Source organism: Lepus europaeus, chromosome 14, assembly GCF_033115175.1.
Source record: "Lepus europaeus isolate LE1 chromosome 14, mLepTim1.pri, whole genome shotgun sequence".
Taxonomy (NCBI): Eukaryota; Metazoa; Chordata; class Mammalia; order Lagomorpha; family Leporidae; genus Lepus; species Lepus europaeus.
The window spans coordinates 34,090,242-34,107,986 of NC_084840.1; the positions used below are offsets into that span (position 1 = coordinate 34,090,242).

General features: G+C 45.2%; 2 protein-coding genes across 8 annotated transcripts in view; one reads left to right on the plus strand and one right to left on the minus strand.

Moving 5' to 3' along the window:
* Window positions 1-8,916, minus strand: part of BPNT1 (3'(2'), 5'-bisphosphate nucleotidase 1) — a 29,544-nt gene extending 20,628 nt beyond the window's left edge. For 2 of the 7 annotated variants that reach the window (XM_062210364.1, XM_062210363.1), the window contains exons 1-2: window positions 8,624-8,802; window positions 1,180-1,307 (exon numbers count right to left, since the gene is read on the minus strand). In XM_062210364.1, the coding sequence (XP_062066348.1) occupies window positions 1,180-1,299 (120 nt within the window). In that variant the 5' untranslated portion in view covers window positions 1,300-1,307; window positions 8,624-8,802. Of the gene's footprint in view, window positions 1-1,179; window positions 1,308-8,572 lie in introns of all 7 variants that reach the window. The other 5 variants (XM_062210370.1, XM_062210365.1, XM_062210366.1 and 2 more) reach the window with 5 other exon arrangements.
* Window positions 8,917-12,497: 3,581 nt separating this feature from the next.
* Window positions 12,498-17,745, plus strand: part of IARS2 (isoleucyl-tRNA synthetase 2, mitochondrial) — a 77,064-nt gene continuing 71,816 nt past the window's right edge. Inside the window, exons 1-2 of the mRNA XM_062210373.1 lie at window positions 12,498-12,868; window positions 14,264-14,386. Of these exons, the coding sequence (XP_062066357.1) occupies window positions 12,602-12,868; window positions 14,264-14,386 (390 nt within the window). The 5' untranslated portion in view covers window positions 12,498-12,601. The remainder of the gene's footprint in view (window positions 12,869-14,263; window positions 14,387-17,745) is intronic.

Genomic DNA, 17,745 nt, shown 5'->3' on the forward strand with positions numbered 1-17,745 from the left:
CTTAAACATAATGCTAAAGACTTAAAGATTAAAAGTCAATATATAGAAATTTATATTTAAAGTTTATCATTTGAAATAACCAAATCTTACGGAAGAAATACTGGTTTAAGCTGGAATACCCGCATGGTGTTATTTCTTTAAAGAATCAACCCTCAAGGCCAGTGTTGTGGTATAGCAGGAAAAGTCGCCACCTGCATTGGTATCCACCTGGTATCCACGAGTGCTGGTTAGAGTCTCAGCTGCTTCACTTCCAATCCAACTCCCTGATGATGCACCTGGGAAAAGCTGCATATAATGGCCTATGTGTTTGGGTCCCTGCCACCTACATGGGACACCCATCCTGGCTTCAGTCTGGCCCAGCTCTGGCTGTTGCAGCCATTTGGGGAGTGAACCAGCAGATGGAATATCGATTCTCTCTCTTACTCTTTCAAAAAAAGAAAAAAAAAAATCAACTACCACCAAAAACCTTCTGGTAACTTACCTAACTTTCAAATTACCATACTGAAAAGGAAAACTCTGAATTTTTCTTCCATGAGAAAAAAAATGTATTGCTTTGAATATAAGGAATACCTATTTAAATGCCAAATTTTACCAAACATGTTGCTTTTCCTAAGAATTGCAGGGTTTTACAGGTCTACTCTTGGATTTGTCCTGGGACTGGATACTGGTCAGAAGACCTATTCAGGGACGTCTGAATAGGTGTCCCATATGGACACCGGTTGGAGTCCCCGCTGCTCTACTTCAAATCCAGATCTCTGGTAATGTACCTGGAAAGCAGTGCAAGATGGCCCAAGTCCCTGGGCCCTGCCACCCACAGGGGAGACCCAGAAGAAGCTCCTGGCTCCTGGCTTCCACCTGGAATAGCCCTGGCCATTGCAGCCATGTGGAGAGTGAACCAGCAGATGGGAGATTTCTGTTTCTCCTTTAACTATGCCTTTCAAATAAATAAATGTTAAAAAAAAAAAAAAAAAAAGACAACCTAGTCATATGAATAAAATCTAGAACACTTAGTGTAATTCCCCAAGCAGAAATGGAATCCATTAAACCAAGGGTCTTACAGTATCAAAAGAAAGCCCTCAAGTGTGTTAACTGCTAGCCGATCCAAATAGTTACATCTTTAAATTAAAGTTCAGTGAAGGAAAACACAGTGGGTATGAAATGAGATGTCATGTGCCATACCTTCTCCACAATTCCCAGGTCTCCTTCAGCAATAACATGTCTCACTATCATGCCTGCCTTTTGAGCAATGGAATATGCTGAGGCTACCAACCGCATCAACACAGTGTGACTGGAAGCCATTATGAGCCCTAAAGGAAATTGAGAAAAATGTTACACTTTCAAAGCCAAGTACTGGTTTAATTTACCTGAATTCAATTCCACACATACTTATTGTGTGATTCCTTGGGACTGACCCAGGCTACTGAGCATGGGAGAATTTGAATATTTTTTTTTTTTTTTTTGTGGGGTGTTCAGTGTGCACATACCCTGAAAGCTACATCCAAGGAAGCTGCTTCAGTGGCTAAAAATATAAGATGTAACATGTGCCTTTGAGGAGCTACTATTTTGCTGGGTTGTGGGTAACATAATGTAACCTAATATCTACAATATGAAACTGGTAAGTGCCAAGAGGGGTATGAAAAGTGTAAGGGGGAAAGATATGTGGAGGTAACTAAAAAGGGGAGGCACTGCATGGGTCTACAATGATTTTCTGAAAATCAATAACCATTCCTCTAAAGATTGAATAAAATTTCATCAGCAGCCAAGTAATAGAGAACAAGCAACATATAACTGCAGTAAAGTAATGAGTGTCAAAGAAGTCCCTAGTTCCAGTACAATGGAAAATGCTGCCTTAAGGATCCAGTGCGTTCCTCTTTGAAAATCAAACACAGACCCTGCAATTTAAAGGCAGGAGCTAAGCCTAGTGGTCATGATGCCCACATTGCACCTCAGAGTCCCTGAGTTTGATTCCTGGCTCCAGCTCCTGACTCCAGCTTCCTGCTGCAGATCCTGGGAGGCAGTGACGATGGATCAAGTAAATGGGTTCCTGCCCCCAACATAGGAAACTTGGATTCTATTCCTGGCTTGCTGCCAGGCCTGGTTGTTGTGGGCATTTGGGAAGTGAACCAGTGGATGAGAGCTCTTTCTATAGATCTTTCTCTTCTGAAAGAAAAAAATCCTGCCATTTTGGTGACTGTTTGGATGCTGGAGTGCACCTCTCAGATTCCATTCAGGACTGAAGAACTGGCCTCCCAGCTGTAGAAACTGCTGCCTATGGATGGTCCTTAGCTGCCATCTTTCTTTGGGCAGCTATGTGCTGAGCAGAGTCACCTCACTGAACCTTGTCAACAGAGAGGTTTAAAGGCCACTCTGCACCCCAATTGAACTGCCTCCAGAATTCTGAGGGAGCACCCCAGCTTCTGAGTACCCAGTGAGGGCAATGGGTACCTTACTTCAGAATACACTCCAGCCCAGCATCCTTCTACTTCTTCCCTGCTACAAGTGATCCCAAGAGGCCAGCGCCACGGCTCAATAGGCTAATCCTCCGCCTGCGGTGCTGGCACCCCCATTTCTAGTCCCGGTTGGGGCGCCAGATTCTGTCCCAGTTGCTCCTCTTCCAGTCCAGCTCTCTGCTTTGGCCCAGGAGTGCAGTGGAGGATGGCCCAAGTACTTGGGCCCTGCACCCGCATGGGAGCCCAGGAGAAGCACCTGGCTCCTGGCTTTGGATCAGCGCAGCACACTGGCCGCAGTGGCCACTGGGGCGGGGTGAACCAACGGAAAAAGGAAGACCTTTTTCTCTGTCTCTCTCTCTCTGTCCACTCTGCCTGTCAAAAAAAAAAAAAAACAAAAAACAAAAAACCAAAAACCACAAGTGATCCCAAGAACACTACCTAATAACCTTCTTGTACTTGAATGTTTACGGGGGAGGAACCTAGGACAGAAACCCTTCCACCTCTAAAGCAGATCAAGCCAACACTATTTCCTTACCATTAGGGAGTACACTATTTTATATATATATATGTGTGTGTGTGTGTATGTATGTATATATAATATGTTATATAAAGAGAAAGGACTTAAAAATCCTCAATTCAGCAACAGTCATTTTCTACCACAAACTCTACTTCAGTATTAGATTTGAGGTATCTTTTAACGCCTCTTTTTTTCTGTCACCTGTATTCTATTTACAGAATGATAAACAAAATTGAGATGATAAACTTAAGTGAAGTTTTTGAAACTTTTTAGAAAGAAGAATTGAAATTGATGTAAGTAATGAATACCATACTATACCAATAGCTCTCTGGAATTACAATGAAAATAACATGGCTTATCTTATGTCATAATCAGGCTAGATTGGTTTTCTTAGCATATTTGGTATTACATGTTGACTATAACAGTTGTGATTAGTACCAATTCAGGAAAACCTCAAATAGAAAGCAAGGAAGAATATTTAGCAAACACTTTGGAGGACTTAAACAACTCTTTTATATCTATGACCAGTCTTACATCTGATTTATTCTGTGCTGGAAAAGTGGCCTTCAAGCAACTAATGTATTCTACCCAGATGTCTTAACTCCTAAGAACGTTAGAACATGCGTTGTTTTGTTGTGCTATCCCCATGTTACAGAAGACTTATGTAACAGGAAGATCATTTTTCTTCACTATATAGTATTGTTACAACTTTTCATAGATATCATATACCTTTGAGCCTGCTTAAGCAATCATTTGAGCCTTGTCAGGCTTCATACATGTTTTCTCCTCTTATGTTTGCCAAGTCCATGGTATTTTCTTTTTTTTTTTTTTGACAGGCAGAGTGGACAGTGAGAGAGAGAGACAGAGAAAGGTCTTCCTTTTTGCCATTGGTTCACCCTCCAATGGCCACTGCGGCTGGCGCGCTGCGGCCAGCGCACCGCGCTGATCCGATGGCAGGAGCCAGGTGCTTCTCTTGGTCTCCCATGGGGTGCAGGGCCCAAGCACTTGGGCCATCCTCCACTGCACTCCCGGGCCACGGCAGAGAGCTGGCCTGGAAGAGGGGCAACCGGGACAGAATCCGGTGCCCCGACCGGGACTAGAACCTGGTGTGCTGGCGCCGCAAGGCGGAGGATTAGCCTGTTGAGCCGCGGCACCGGCCATGGTATTTTCTTAATCCAAAGAAAAACTTTTAGTTTTTATCTGTCTACTGCTTCCCTCACAAAATGTATGCAGGGGCCAGCATTGTGGCATAGTGGGTTAAGCCACTGTATACAATGCCAGCTTTTTATATCTGAGTACTGTTCAGGTCCCAGCTGCTCTGCTTCAGATCCAGCTTCCTGCTAATGTGCCTGGGAAAGTAGCAGCAGATGGCCCAAGCACCTGGGCTCCTGCCACCCACGTGGAAGACCTAGACAGAATTCTGGGGTCCTGGCTTTAGCCCAGCCCTGGTTATAGCAGCCATTTGGTTAGTTAACCAGTTTTTTTTTTTTTTTTTTTTGAGTTTCTAGTTTATTTGAACTGGCTGTCAGCAGCCCCACCATGCAGCAAGAACCCAACAGTTGGGAGCCATGGGGCTGAAGAAGGGAGGTATGTCCAAGTGTGAGATACAAAAGGCACTCAGCGGCCGGCGCTGTGGCTCAACAGGCTAATCCTCCGCCTGCAGTGCCAGCACACCAGGTTCTAGTCCAGGTCGGGGTGCTGGATTCTGTCCCTGTTGCTCCTCTTCCAGGCCAGCTCTCTGCTATGGCCCGGGAGTGCAGTGGAGGATGGCCCAAGTGCTTGGGCCCTGCACCCCATGGGAGACTAGAATAAGCACTTGGTTCCTGCCTTTGGATCAGCGCGCTTCGCCGGCCGCGGTGGCCATTGGAGGGTGACCCAACGGCAAAGGAAGACCTTTCTCTCTGTCTCTCTCTCTCACTGTCCACTCTGCCTGTCAAATAAATAAATAAATAAATAAATAGAATTAAATTAAAAAACAAAAAATTTAAGAAAAATGAAAAAAATGAAGTTTGATATAAATAAAGCTAACCGATTCATAAAGAGAGATTCCACAAATCACTTTTAGCTGGCAAATGAAGTATTTCAAGCATTTTTTTTGAGGTCTAGAAATTACCTTTTATTTTAAATCTGTCAAGAACTCCTGGCACGTCTTAATCTTATTAAAATGATTACATCTGGCAAAACAAAGGAGCAAGGTCACTCTCTACAACATAAATAATGATAGAGCCTCAGCTGCTGACTCAGCATTGTGCAAGAGTCTGAAAGGACTTCAATTTCCAGAAAATGTTTAAAGCAGCAAAAGAAAAAACAAAAGTAACTGCAATGGCAGCTATTGCCAAGGCTGTGCTAATTATAAAATCTTCTTGATGTGTTTATATGCCAGACAGTATGTCAAGCATTCTTCTCTGATATACTTCTCTGGTCCAAAGTAATGAAATAGCATTATCCCTTAGCTCTAATAGTTTTCTTTTTAAAAAAAGAAATGGATACAATTTTTGGTTCTTAGTATAAAGAAAATGCAGTTAACCATATTATTAAAACACAAGATCTATGAAAGAGGTTCCTGCTTGCCTTTTTAATTGTGTCCTCTCCAGGTGCTCATATGAGAATTACCTTTTGATGCTACAGGTGGACAAAGAACAATGCCCAAACTAGTTGAATGCAGGTTAACTTCCTTAAAGCGGTTCAAATTACACCCACTGTACTCCCTTCTCTACTAATTTTACACCTTGGTGCTAAAAACACTACCCTTTATGACCAGGCCTTTCTGAAAGCTGAGTCAACAGCATAGTGGTTAAGCTCTGAAAACAAAATACCTGTGTTCCAATCCTGGCCCTAGCACACATTAGCTGCATGGTCTTGAGAAAGACACTGAAATTCTGTGCCTAAACCTAAAATGGAGACAACAGAGGTACCTACAATATAGTGGTGTTACAATTATTAAATGAGTAACACCTGTAAAGCATTTGCCTTTTTAAGCCTGAAATAATACTGACTAGCTAGTAATACTACTATTAAATTATGTCCTAAGTTTTGACTATGAGGCAGTGATAAGGAGACAAAGTTCTTATAACTTTTGCAATAGCTTTTGACTTTCAGAATGCAGTATGATAATCACCAGGACTCTTAATCAGAGAATGAGTTCTTTTTCACAATATTCTGGCCTTGGGTATAGAGTAGATATGAAAAAGGGTTGCATAACATCCAAAATGATCAACCTAACACCCCATCTATTTAAGAAATCTTTATAACTGCCAATGGGGCTAGTTTAGAAGGATGAAAAATAACAGGAATCAAAGAACCAGTTTCTTATCATAGCCTGGGAGAGGTATCTTGAATTCAATATAAAGATGGTGAGCATATGAGGATTGGGCTATAAAACTAATGTGTTTCCGATTAAAATACTAAAATTATTTATCTTTTTTTAAAATCTTTTTATTTTTTATTTATTTTTTTGACAGGCAGAGTGGACAGTGAGTGAGAGAGACAGGGAGAAAGGTCTTCCTTTTGCCGTTGGTTCACCCCCAATGGCCACTGTGGCTGGAGCGTTGTGGCCGGCACACCGCGCTGACCTGAAGCCAGGAGCCAGGTGCTTCTCCTGGTCTCCCATGCGGGTGCAGGGTCCAACCACTTGGGCCATCCTCCTCTGCACTCCCAGGCCACAGCAGAGAGCTGGACTGGAGAAAGAGCAACCAGGACAGAATCCGGCGCCCCAACCGGGACTAGTACCCGGTGTGCCTGCGCCGCAGGCGGAGGATTAGCCTAATGAGCCACGACGCCGGCCAAAATTATTTATCTTTAAGACCCTGGCCAAATGATGCTAAAGTTCATAATCCTCTGGAAAAAAAATAAAAATAGGTGCATGACAGAGTAAATTCTGAAAAAAGAACAATGAATAAATATACTTCTATCAGTTATCAAAATACATAAAATTGTAATTAAAACAGTTTAGCTAGAGACACTAATGAATTACACTAAAAAAAGACTCAAACACTAACTGATATTTCCAATCACAGAGGAAAATCAATTGCACATAATTTTGATAACTCTAAAAATGTTAAGTCCTTTTGCATTTTTTGTATCAAAATATATTCTAGGTCAATGTATGGTTTTTTTTTGTTGTTGTTTGTTTTTTTTTTTTTTTTTTGTTATGACAGGCAGAGTGGACAGTAGAGGGAGACAGAGAGAATGGTCTTTCTTTGCCGTTGGTTCACCCTCCAATGGCCGCCGCGGTAGGCGCGCTGCCGCTGGCGCACCGCGCTGTTCCGATGGCAGGAGCCAGGTGCTTCTCCTGGTCTCCCATGGGGTGCAGGGCCCAAGGACTTGGGCCATCCTCCACTGCACTCCCTGGCCACAGCAGAGAGCTGGCCTGGAAGAGGGGCAACCGGGACAGGATCAGTGCCCTGACCGGGACTAGAAAATGTATGTTTTTTTAAAAAATGAACCCATAATGGTATGAGACTATAACATGAATGAAATGCCTTATTAGCCTGATAAATAATGGCAAATTTGCACAAAAATTAAAATTTCTACTTAGCCACAATGCCATAAACAATTAGGTAACTGCAAGATGATCTTTAAAAGTCTTGTATCATGAAGTAGACAAATGGGCTAGTCTGGAAAGGGCTCTCAGACATCAATATGTGAAAGATGAATAATGCAAAAGAAAAATTAGCAAGGACAAGACCAAGCAATTTCTAGAAAAAAAGACAAACAATGATCATTAAAATGTATGACACGTTCCGAAAATGCAAATGAAAGCAAAGAGAAGTGATTGTTAATTTGTAAGACTGGCATAGATAAGAAAAAGGCTGCCCTGTTTGCAAAGAGGGTGGGGACCATGCTCCTGAGCACTGCTGATATGGAGAAGAGAGCAGTGAAACCTCTCAGGAGGGCTTTGAGAATCTCGGTAAAAGTAAAATGTTCTCTTAAAAAAAAAAGAGAGACTAGCAATTATATTTCCAGGAAAGCCCAAAGAAATCACGAATGACTATAAATATGTAGAAATATCACCTAGAAGAACATCTGATAGTCTCATGAAAAGTACTTTTAGTACTAAGACGATTTCTAAATTTGGGTGCCCGAACGAATTCAGTGTCTTGTTGTTGCCTTGTTGTTGCCGTAAAGTACAGCTACGAGACGACCCCAGAGCACGAAAAGCACAGACAATCCAGGAAAAATCAAGAGCCTTAGCCCAAGGGGGCTGGAGCGGTGGCCTAGCGGGTAAAGCCGCCGCCTGCAGTGCCAGCATCCCATATGGGTGCCGGTTCTAGTCCCGGCTGCTCTCTACGGTGGCCTGGAAAAGCAGTAGAAGATGGCCCGGGTCCTGGGGCCCCTGCACCCGCGTGAGAGACCCGGAAGAAGCTCCTGGCTCCTGGCTTCAGATCGGCACAGCTCTGGCCATTGCGGCCAACTGGGGAATGAACCAGCGGAGGGAAGACCTCTCCTCTCCTTGTGTAACTGACTTTCATGTAAATAAAGAAATTTAAAAAAAAAAAAAAAGTCCAAAATCGGGATATTTGGAGGGGCAATCCATTCACATAAAGTTGCGTGGTTTTTTTTTTTTTTTTTTTTTGCTTAGTTTTTTAAACCTAACTCTCGTTACCTGTGCACAAATCAAGACGCTACTCAGATCCGACAGGCAGGGGAGACTTACAGCGACAAACGAAGAGCCACCACGTTAGAAGACACCCCAGGGACAACGACAACCGCGTTAGGAAGCCAAAGGTCCCTCTCGGCGTCCACTAGCGCAGGAGGTCATCTGGGGCTGGAGGGCAACCCTGCCGCAGCCACTGGGCATGCGGCGGCTTCGGCGCAAGCGCACAGTGGCTGCTTCGATGGCCCGCCGGATGCGATCCGCAGGGAGAGTCCTTGGCTCCGTGTTTTCCCCAAGCTCTCCGTAGGTGCCGGTCCCCCGGCCTGCCGCGGAAGGCGTGTCTACTTTCGGAGACTGACGCTCGTTTTGGGTGTCTTCCTTTCCATTTTGCGCAGTTGACTCTTTTATTAAAAAAAAAAAAAGTGTTCGCTAGGTTAGCAGCAGGGCTCCGCGGCTGCGGCTGCTTCACTTAGGGGTTCGTCCAGGGTCTCGGGGTGTCCACCGAGCCAGCCGTCTCCACCTCCCCAGCCACAAAACAACTTGACGCAGAATTCAGTGTGCTTCCTCCCAGTCCCCTGTGCTCTTCTAAACCCTCCGTCGGCGGCCCTCTCCGCCGCAGCTGCAGCTCCGCGTCCTCATAGACCGTGGCGAGGCCCCCAGCGAGTCGCCCTCCTCCTGCAGGCCGCTACCGGGGCCGTGACCCCCTCGGCCAGCGCGAGAGCGGGGCGTCTGCTGCGCCGGGTGCCCGCAGGTCGCCCAGGTCAACGAGCCGGGAGCGCAGCGCGCACTGAGCTTGGCGCTCGGCTAGCACAAGACGCGCAAAGATGCGGACCACGGAACCTCTCAAGGGGTGTGTGCCCACAGCCACAGATCTTCGCTGGCATGAACTTCTTGATCGCGGAGGGATACAGACGGAACCGGTGCACCAAGTCGCTTAGCAGCTTGTGCCACCTGCACCTTTCATGATCAGCCAACCTGAAGAGTAAAGTGCTCTGCCCTTTCCAGATCTACAGCGTGCCCTGCGAAGGTCAAAGATCAAGTGCATTTTAAATGGTCATTGATTTGCCAAATTGCCACTCAGAAAAGCAGTGTGTATTTCACAGCACACTTGCTCTGTCTCCCAAGCCCTGTTATCAAACTTCTTTATTCCACATAATAACTGCCTGCTTTCAAAACCCTAAAATTATGCATCCTGTCTTCATTTTCATTTTTTGTGTGCTTGAATTGCCTGTGCTTTTTTGTCTTTCTTTTTCTATGGGGTTGTTTGTAGTTCTCTTTTTGATTTGTAGCCATTCTTTTTTTTTTTTAAAGAATTATTTTATTTATTTGAAAGTTACAGAGAGAGGTAGAGCTAGAGAGAGAGAGGTCTTCCATTCCGCTGGTTCACTCTCCAAATGACTGCAACGGACATAGCTGAGCTGATCCAAAGTCAGGAGCCTGGAGCGTCTTCCAGGTCTCCACGTGGGTGCAGAGGCCCAAGGATTTGGGCCATCTTCTACTGCCTTCCCAGGCCATAGCAGAGCTGGATCGGAAGAGGAGCAGTCAGGACTTGAATGGTGCCTCTATGGGATGCTGGCGCTGCAGGCTGGGGCTTTAACCCGCTGTGCCACAGCCTGGCCCCTGTAGCCATACTTTATATATGTTGTTTATATGTATTTTTATATGTTTTAAATATTTTCTATAGTTTAGGAAAGGCAATATAGTGTGGTGACTATGCACATAAGCACTGTAGCTTAATTGCTTGGATTTTGATTCTAGCTCTGCTTCTTCCAGTTGTATGATCTTGCAAGTTACTTAACTCTGCAGTGCCTCAGTTTTCTTATCTGGAAAATGAGAATACTCATAGTGTTGTTAGGTAGGAAGCTAGAAATTAGCCTGTGTGTGTGCGAGAGGGGCCTGAGAAAACCAGCATCTACACTTCAAAGTCCTGCCCAGACCCTGATAACCTTCCAGGTGGTCCCAGCCTTTTCCCATAAGGAAAGCTCCCAAGAGAAATCTCTCCTCAGGACCAAATGGGTTACCTGGCCTGATAACATGGGGCAATATAACTTTCACAGATACCCTAAGGGGAAGCCCCTCTGCCCAGATCCAGCAAACCTGGGGAAGAATTTCCTAATTTACACTCAGCAAACCCTTTGTCCTAGAGGGGGGGGGGGGGGAGGAGAAACCTGGACCCTGTCTCCCTTATATGCCCAAGTCAAAACAAAGACTGGGAGCTCAGCTCTCTGCTCTCCGCTGAGCCACAGGCCTGGCCTGCCAGGTGTATTCTCTCCATTTAACTGTGTAACCTCGATTTCCCCCAGTCTGAGAGACTGGGCACACTCTCTGTCCCTTCCATTCTGATGGATGCCCTGTTCCCCATAAAACCTTGCTACTTTGCTCCCTGTCTCATGCCTGCATTCTTTCTTCTTTCAGTGAAAGAAATGTACAGAAAAGTGAGGACTTTATTTAGGGGAGAAAGAAGTCTAGAAGCACAAGTTGGGTCCATACCAGACAGAGAGCAGCCCAGGAGCCCGGTGGAGCAAGGCATTTGATTAGGAGCAGCCACAGATAGGCAGAGGCAGAGAGGCTGCGAATAACAAGGGAGGGGCCCACTGTGCTCCAGGCCTTTTATTCACTTCCAAAGGGGCATGGTTACATAGTCTGATTGGCAGGTGGGCATGCTGGTGAGATCATGAAAGGGGGCATGGGGGATGCCATGGTCTCCAGCTTACAAATCTAATTGATTTAATCCTATCAGCCTGTCTATATCAATTGGAGGCTACTGCAGGAACACGGAGTGGCTGAAGAAGTGTGTGGAGGACAACCTGGTGAGGTCCAGAAGGAGGCCCACACTGAGGAAAAGCTCAAGCTGGAGACTGTGTAGGTCAAGAGCAAGGGCCAAGCAGAGGCCTTGGCCTTCCAGGGAAGCCTGAGGAAGACACAGATGCAGATCCAGTCTCTGGAGATGACCTTGAAGCAGAAGGTGACAGAGAATGACAAACTGACTGGAATCCGTGATGACCTCATCTCCAAGACTGACAAGAACTGATAGCCGGCTCTCCTGAGCCTTCTCTCTCTACTAGGTTTTTAAGCTAGAGTCTTGTTAAAAGACTAAATAAAATTTCCCTTAGGTTGAAAGAAAGAAAATCTTGCTCTTTTTTTTCTTCTATTTTGTCAAAAATATGGCACTTTTAATTTTTTTATTTATGTAAACATCTGCTCTGAATATTGTGTTTTACAATCAGGATGGCCATTCCCAAAAGGTATTTTTTACAATGAAGTAGTAACAGTTTTGAAGTGTTAAGAAGTGGGCAACCAACCACAGCAGACTCCATCAGAAACAAGAGCAGAAATTCGCTTTGTTGGTTTTTGTAATTTCAGAGTCTTAAAAAAAAAAAAAACAAAACAACCCACCTCTGTTATATAGGAGTAGGCTGCGACAAGTGCTTAGGGAATCTTTAGTTAATTAAAATTATGGGCAGCCACTGGTTTGAACTCAGCTCTTGCACTAGGCCCAAAAACCAACCCCAATGGAGACACTCACTCTGTGATTCCAGCTGAGCACAGGTGCCCTGAGTTTACTAAGACCTTGGGAGAAATCAGGAGAGATGACAGCCAATATTATTGAACCTAGAGGGTTGTCCGTGCCTCTCTAACGAATGCAACGTTGAAACAACCAACCAGATCCCTTTTGGCTCCTTGTCTCGGCTCTCCTGGGCCTTCTCTGTCTATAAAGTGCACCTTTTTAATTCTTTATGTGTTGTAGCGTTGGTATAGCTGCCAAGCGTGCGCGTGCATGTGTCTCTTTAAGAGGCAGTGCAGCGGGATGCGCACGTGAGCCGGTGGGCGTGGGTCGCGGCGGCGGCGGCAGGGAAAACCCGGAACTGGCTGACTGCGCCTGGGCTGCGCGTCCCGCCGGCTCCCCGCCCCTTCCGTGCTCCCCGCGCGTGCGCACTCACGCACGGCGCGTCTTGGGGGTTTTTAGTGCAGTTGTGTCCCAAAACCCGGTAGGGAGTCCTTGCGCTAAACAGGTGGGCGCTGCTGGGTAGGCCCGCCATGCGTTGGGGTCTGCGTCGTCATGGGCCCGGGGCGTCGACCTTGGCCGCGGCCCGGAGTTTGTGGGGGCCGCCCCGCCTTCCGCGCCGCCCCGGGTGGCGAGGAACGACCCGGAGGCTTGTGGTGCGCTCCGTCTCTGGGGCCAACAGCCAGCAGACGAACCCGGAGAGCGGCAGGTACCGGGACACGGTGCTGCTGCCGCAGACCAGCTTCCCCATGAAGCTGCTGGGCCGGCAGCAGCCGGACACGGAGCTGGCGCTCCAGCAGGTACGGGCCCGCCTCAGCGCGGGGCGGGCGGGGTCAGCGGGCCCGGCCCGGCGGCTGGGCGCGCGTGTTGTGGCCCGCTCGGGGGAGATCATCCGCTCGCCTACAGTTTTTTGTTTGAAAACCGAAGTGAAGGAACCTCTAGATAGGTGTCTCAGTTGGGACAGGTTCTGGAGCGCGATGTAGCGAATGCACGCCCCTGCTTCTTACATAGGCCAAAGAAACCGACCTTGGAGTCGGTCCCGGAGACCTATAAAAGTTAATTCCTCTGTACACGTAGAAACAAACAGCCAAAGGGCTGAGGGGAAGTGGAAGCCCACCCTTGTACCGTGAGGCCCCTAGTTGGAAAGGTAAAGGCGCAGGACCGCTCCGGGTCCTCCTTGTACAAAGCGGTGCATCTGTCTCCTGTAGACTGAACTGTGTAAGGGCAGGAATTCGCTTTGTTGGTTTTTGTACTTTCAGAGTCTTAAAAAAAAAAATCTAATTTCTATTCTTATAACTAGTTCCAGGTAACAAGTCTGTTTTGCTCATCTAATTTTTTAAAGAGTTTGACACGGCACCTTGTGGATGCTAGGAAGTGTGACAGTTTGACTTTTTCATTCAATCTTTACATCCGCCCTGTAAGAGAGAGATGTTATTTTCAGATGAGGAGACAGGCCCATGAGCTCACTCAGCAAGTGAGGGAAGGGGAGTGGGATTGCAGGGAGTGTTGTTCCAGATTTAGGGATTGCCAAGTGCTGAAGCCAGAGAGTAGCAAGGATAAAGATATGCTTTAGGGGGGATCTACAGGTCCTTCAGCGTCCTGGCACGGAGGGGTGGGGAGGCTGCCCAAGAACTTGGTGGACCGAACCTTGGAGTTTTATTTTAAAAATTTCTCAATTTCTTTGAAAGGCAGAGTTACAGAGAGAGTGCTTCCATTTGCTGGTTCACTCTTCATGTGGCCACAATGGCCAGGAGTGGGCCAGGTCAGACGCGGGATTCTGGAATTCCATCTGGGATTCCAGTAGGGGTGTAGGGGTCCATGCACTTGGGCCATCATCTGCTGCTTTCCCAGGTGTATTAGCAAGGAACTGTATTGGAAATGATGCAGCTGAGACTGGAGCTGCCATTCATGAGATGCCAGCTTTATAGGTAGGGACTTAACTTATTGGCCCCTCGCCCCACTAAACCTTTATAGGGTCCTGTCTACCACATGGAGAGTTTAGACTTTAACCTGGGAAATCATTGAAAAGTTTTAAGAGTCCTTAGCTGTGCATTTCAGAAACCTCACCTTTTGTATTTAGGAGTTGAATGGATCGGAATGGGTTAAGAATTAAGCAAATGTTGGCTGTTATATATGCTAAGATTCAGGAATACAATGTGTTTATATGATGTTTACACGTTGTTCTTTTTAAACAGAAATGTGGATTTTCAGAACTTTATTCATGGCAAAGAGAAAGAAAAGTAAAGACAGAATTTTGTCTTCACGATGGACCTCCTTATGCAAATGGTGACCCTCATGTAGGACATGCTTTAAATAAGGTAATTATAATTTAGATTATGGCACGTGAAAAAACATGTTTCTGTAAACACTTCAATATAATTATGTACCAGTTATTTATATTGGTATGTAAAACTAAAAAGTTAAACTAGAAAGCATCAATAAACAGCTTTAGTCTTGCATGAAAAGTTGCTGATACTTGATTTGAGCTTACTGTGTTCATAAATACTTTATTTAGTCTATAATTATTGAATGCCTTTTATGAGCCAGACATTGTAGATTCTGGGAATAGCACTGAGTAAAATAAATACCTGTCCTGTCCTTATGCTTTAGTCAGGGAAGATATAAAAAAAGATTAAAAAAAAAAAAAAGGACATGTATAATGTGCCAGAGAGTGATGAGTGCTTTAGAGGGAAGCAGAAGCAGAGGGGAGGGATAGGAAAGGTCATCTCTGAGACAACTCCTTGAATTTAAAAGTAATAAAAGGGATTTTTCACATTTAAGCTTGCTCCAAGTCGCTTCTTTCCATTTTTTCCTCTTCCTCCAGGGCTACCGGTTTAGCTGAGTGGCTGCTAAGAGCAAATTTTGTTATAGGGCTGTCTGTATTGAAATACTGAACTTCAATCAGAATGTAAATAGACTTTGTTACTAAGTATACATTATTTCAGCTGAAATAATTTTTGTAGCAAGACTTGAAGAAGAAAGCAGTGTTGATTTTCATTGTAGTGTAAAACTCCATATATTGATGTAGGTCCATATCTTGAGTAGTAAAATTTTAGAACATGCAAGAAATCGAAAACAATATACCCAAAGCAGTGATTGCCTAGGGAGGTAGGTTGAGTGGGAATAGGGCATTTATTTCAAAGGCATGTAAGGAAACTCCTGCGAAACAGATTCGTGTTTGAGATCTTTCTCTGTAAGTGGCTAAACAAATGTACAAAACAGTCAAAGCCCATCAAACTGAATAATTTAGGATTTGTGCCTTTTAACTGCATGTTATTCTTAATGATCAGTGATTAAAAAGTTGCCTTAATAGTTAAATAAATCTGGAAAATTAAGTAAGTTTAAATAGTCAAGAATGTGATTTTGTATAGTTAAGATTTGGAGAAAGATGAAGAATGAGTTGCCGTATCAAATAGGACTCTATTGCAGTATTAAAACAGTCTGGTTCTGATGCAGGCCAACAGGGCCATATAGGCTGGTCTGGCCTGGTCTTATAATTCCAAAATACACAGAAACTTCAACAGTCGCTATCTTTGCTTTAAGATGATTGATATTAGGTTTACTGTGTCCTATCATAACATTCCGTATGCAGTGAAAACCAAGCAAAGGGTGGAGTTTCATTTTTAAAAACTAAGCATTTTGGACAACATGTTCTATTTGTTTTTATGAAGATTATTTTATTTGAAAGGCAGACTTGCAGAGAGAGGGGGAGAAAGAGAGAGCTTCCATCTGCTGGTTCATTCCCCAGATGGCCACTATGGCTGGAGCAGGGGAGACTGAAGCCAGGAACCAGGAGCCAGAGGCTTCCTCTTGGTCTCCCACGTGGGTGCAGGGGCCCAAGCACTTGGGCCGTTTTTCTGCTGCTTTCCCAGGCGTGTTAGCAGGGAGCTGACTCAAAAGTGGAGCAGTAGGGAATCGAACTGAGGCCCATTTGGAATGTTGGTGCTATAGGCTGCACTTAACCTGCTATACCACAGCACTTGCCCCAGGTCAACAGAGTATTGGCAGTAGAACCTGGACAGCATTTACCAAACACTGTAGGGAAAGTTCACATTCTGCATTATAAAAAAGACAGCAAGATATTAACTGTTACAGAAATGAAATAAGATGGAAAACTTTAACAAACCATTTAAACTGTTTTCTTAAAGAGACTTTTTGTCCTGGTCAGTCATCTATCAGGAAGCAATTCTTCACATAATCGATGAATTTAGGCCGGCGCCATGGCTCACTTGGCTAATCTTCCGCCTGTAGTACCGGCACCCCGGGTTCTAGTCCCAGTTGGGGTGCTGGATTCTGTCCTGGTTGCTCCTCTTCCAGTCTAGCTCTCTGCTGCGGCCCGGGAGGGCAACAGAGGATGGCCCAAGTGCATGGGCCCCTGCACCCGTATGGGAGACCAGGAGGAAGGACCTGGCTCCTGGCTTTGAATCAGCGCCGGCCGTAGTGGCCATTAGGGGAATGAACCAACGGAAGGAAGACCTTTCTCTCTGTCTCTCTCACTGTCTATAAACTCTACCTGTCAAATAAAAAATTTTTTTTAAAAATTGATGAATTTGGCTTCTACTTTTGGAAGTGAACCACAGTTTTTATACTTGCTTGCATGATTGCTTTAATGTTGTCCACAGAACTAGGTCCTTTGAGTGTTTTAGGAGGTTTTTCCTGTTTTTTGAAGGATTCTTGACCTTTTGATCTTGGTGTTGATGTTTTTGAGTCTTCTCCATTTTGGTTTGATTTTTGTATGTTTTTGGCTGAGTGTCTAATATAGATTTCTTCACTGGAGCTTTTTCTTCAGCTTACACTTCCTCATCTTCGTCTTCATCATCTTCATCAGCAACAAGCTGTATTTGTTTCTGTGGTATCTTGCTGCCATCTCCAGGGGCAGATTGCTTCCCAGATATTCTTAATACTTTGTGTTGTCCTCCTCTTCATCTTCTGACTCAGTGTCTTCCTCCACAGCCACTAATACGCATAGGCCCTGAACTGCATTTCAACATCAAGACCATGTGTCAGAGCACCCAAAGGAAACTGTTGGCCGTACAGACATTTTCAAAGTTGCCAGTGTTACTTTAATTGGATTGCCTTCATAATTCATTGCCATCAACAATGTGCAGTTCATCCTGTGCACCAGCACCTAACCTGACCGTTCTTAAAAATAACTGCTGCTCGTTTTCATCATTTTCCTCTACAAAGTGGTAATCTTTGTTGGCCTTTAGTTCACAGTTGAAAAGGTAGTTCTGGTACTTCAAGGGGCTCATATTCATGTCCATTGATTCTTCATGAGGTGGTGGAATGAACTTAGGTGGGAAAAATGGGGACAGAGATAAGCCTGCTGCTGGGGCGGCACCGTGGTTCACTTGGCTAATCCTCCGCCTGCGGTGCCGGTTCTCTGGGTTCTAGTCTTGGTTGGGGTACCAGATTCTGTCCCGGTTGCTCCTCTTCCAGTCCAGCTCTCTGCTGTGGCCTGGAAGTGCAGTGGAGGATGGCCGAAGTGCTTGGGCCCTGCACCCTCATGGGAGACCAGGAGGAAGCACCTGGCTCCTGATTGGCGCACACCGGCCGTAGCAGCCATTTGGGGGTGGGCCAACGGAAAAGGAAGACCTTTCTCTCTGTCTCTCTCTCTCTCACTGTCTTAACTGCCTGTCAAAAAACAACAACAACAACAACAACAAACAAAAACACT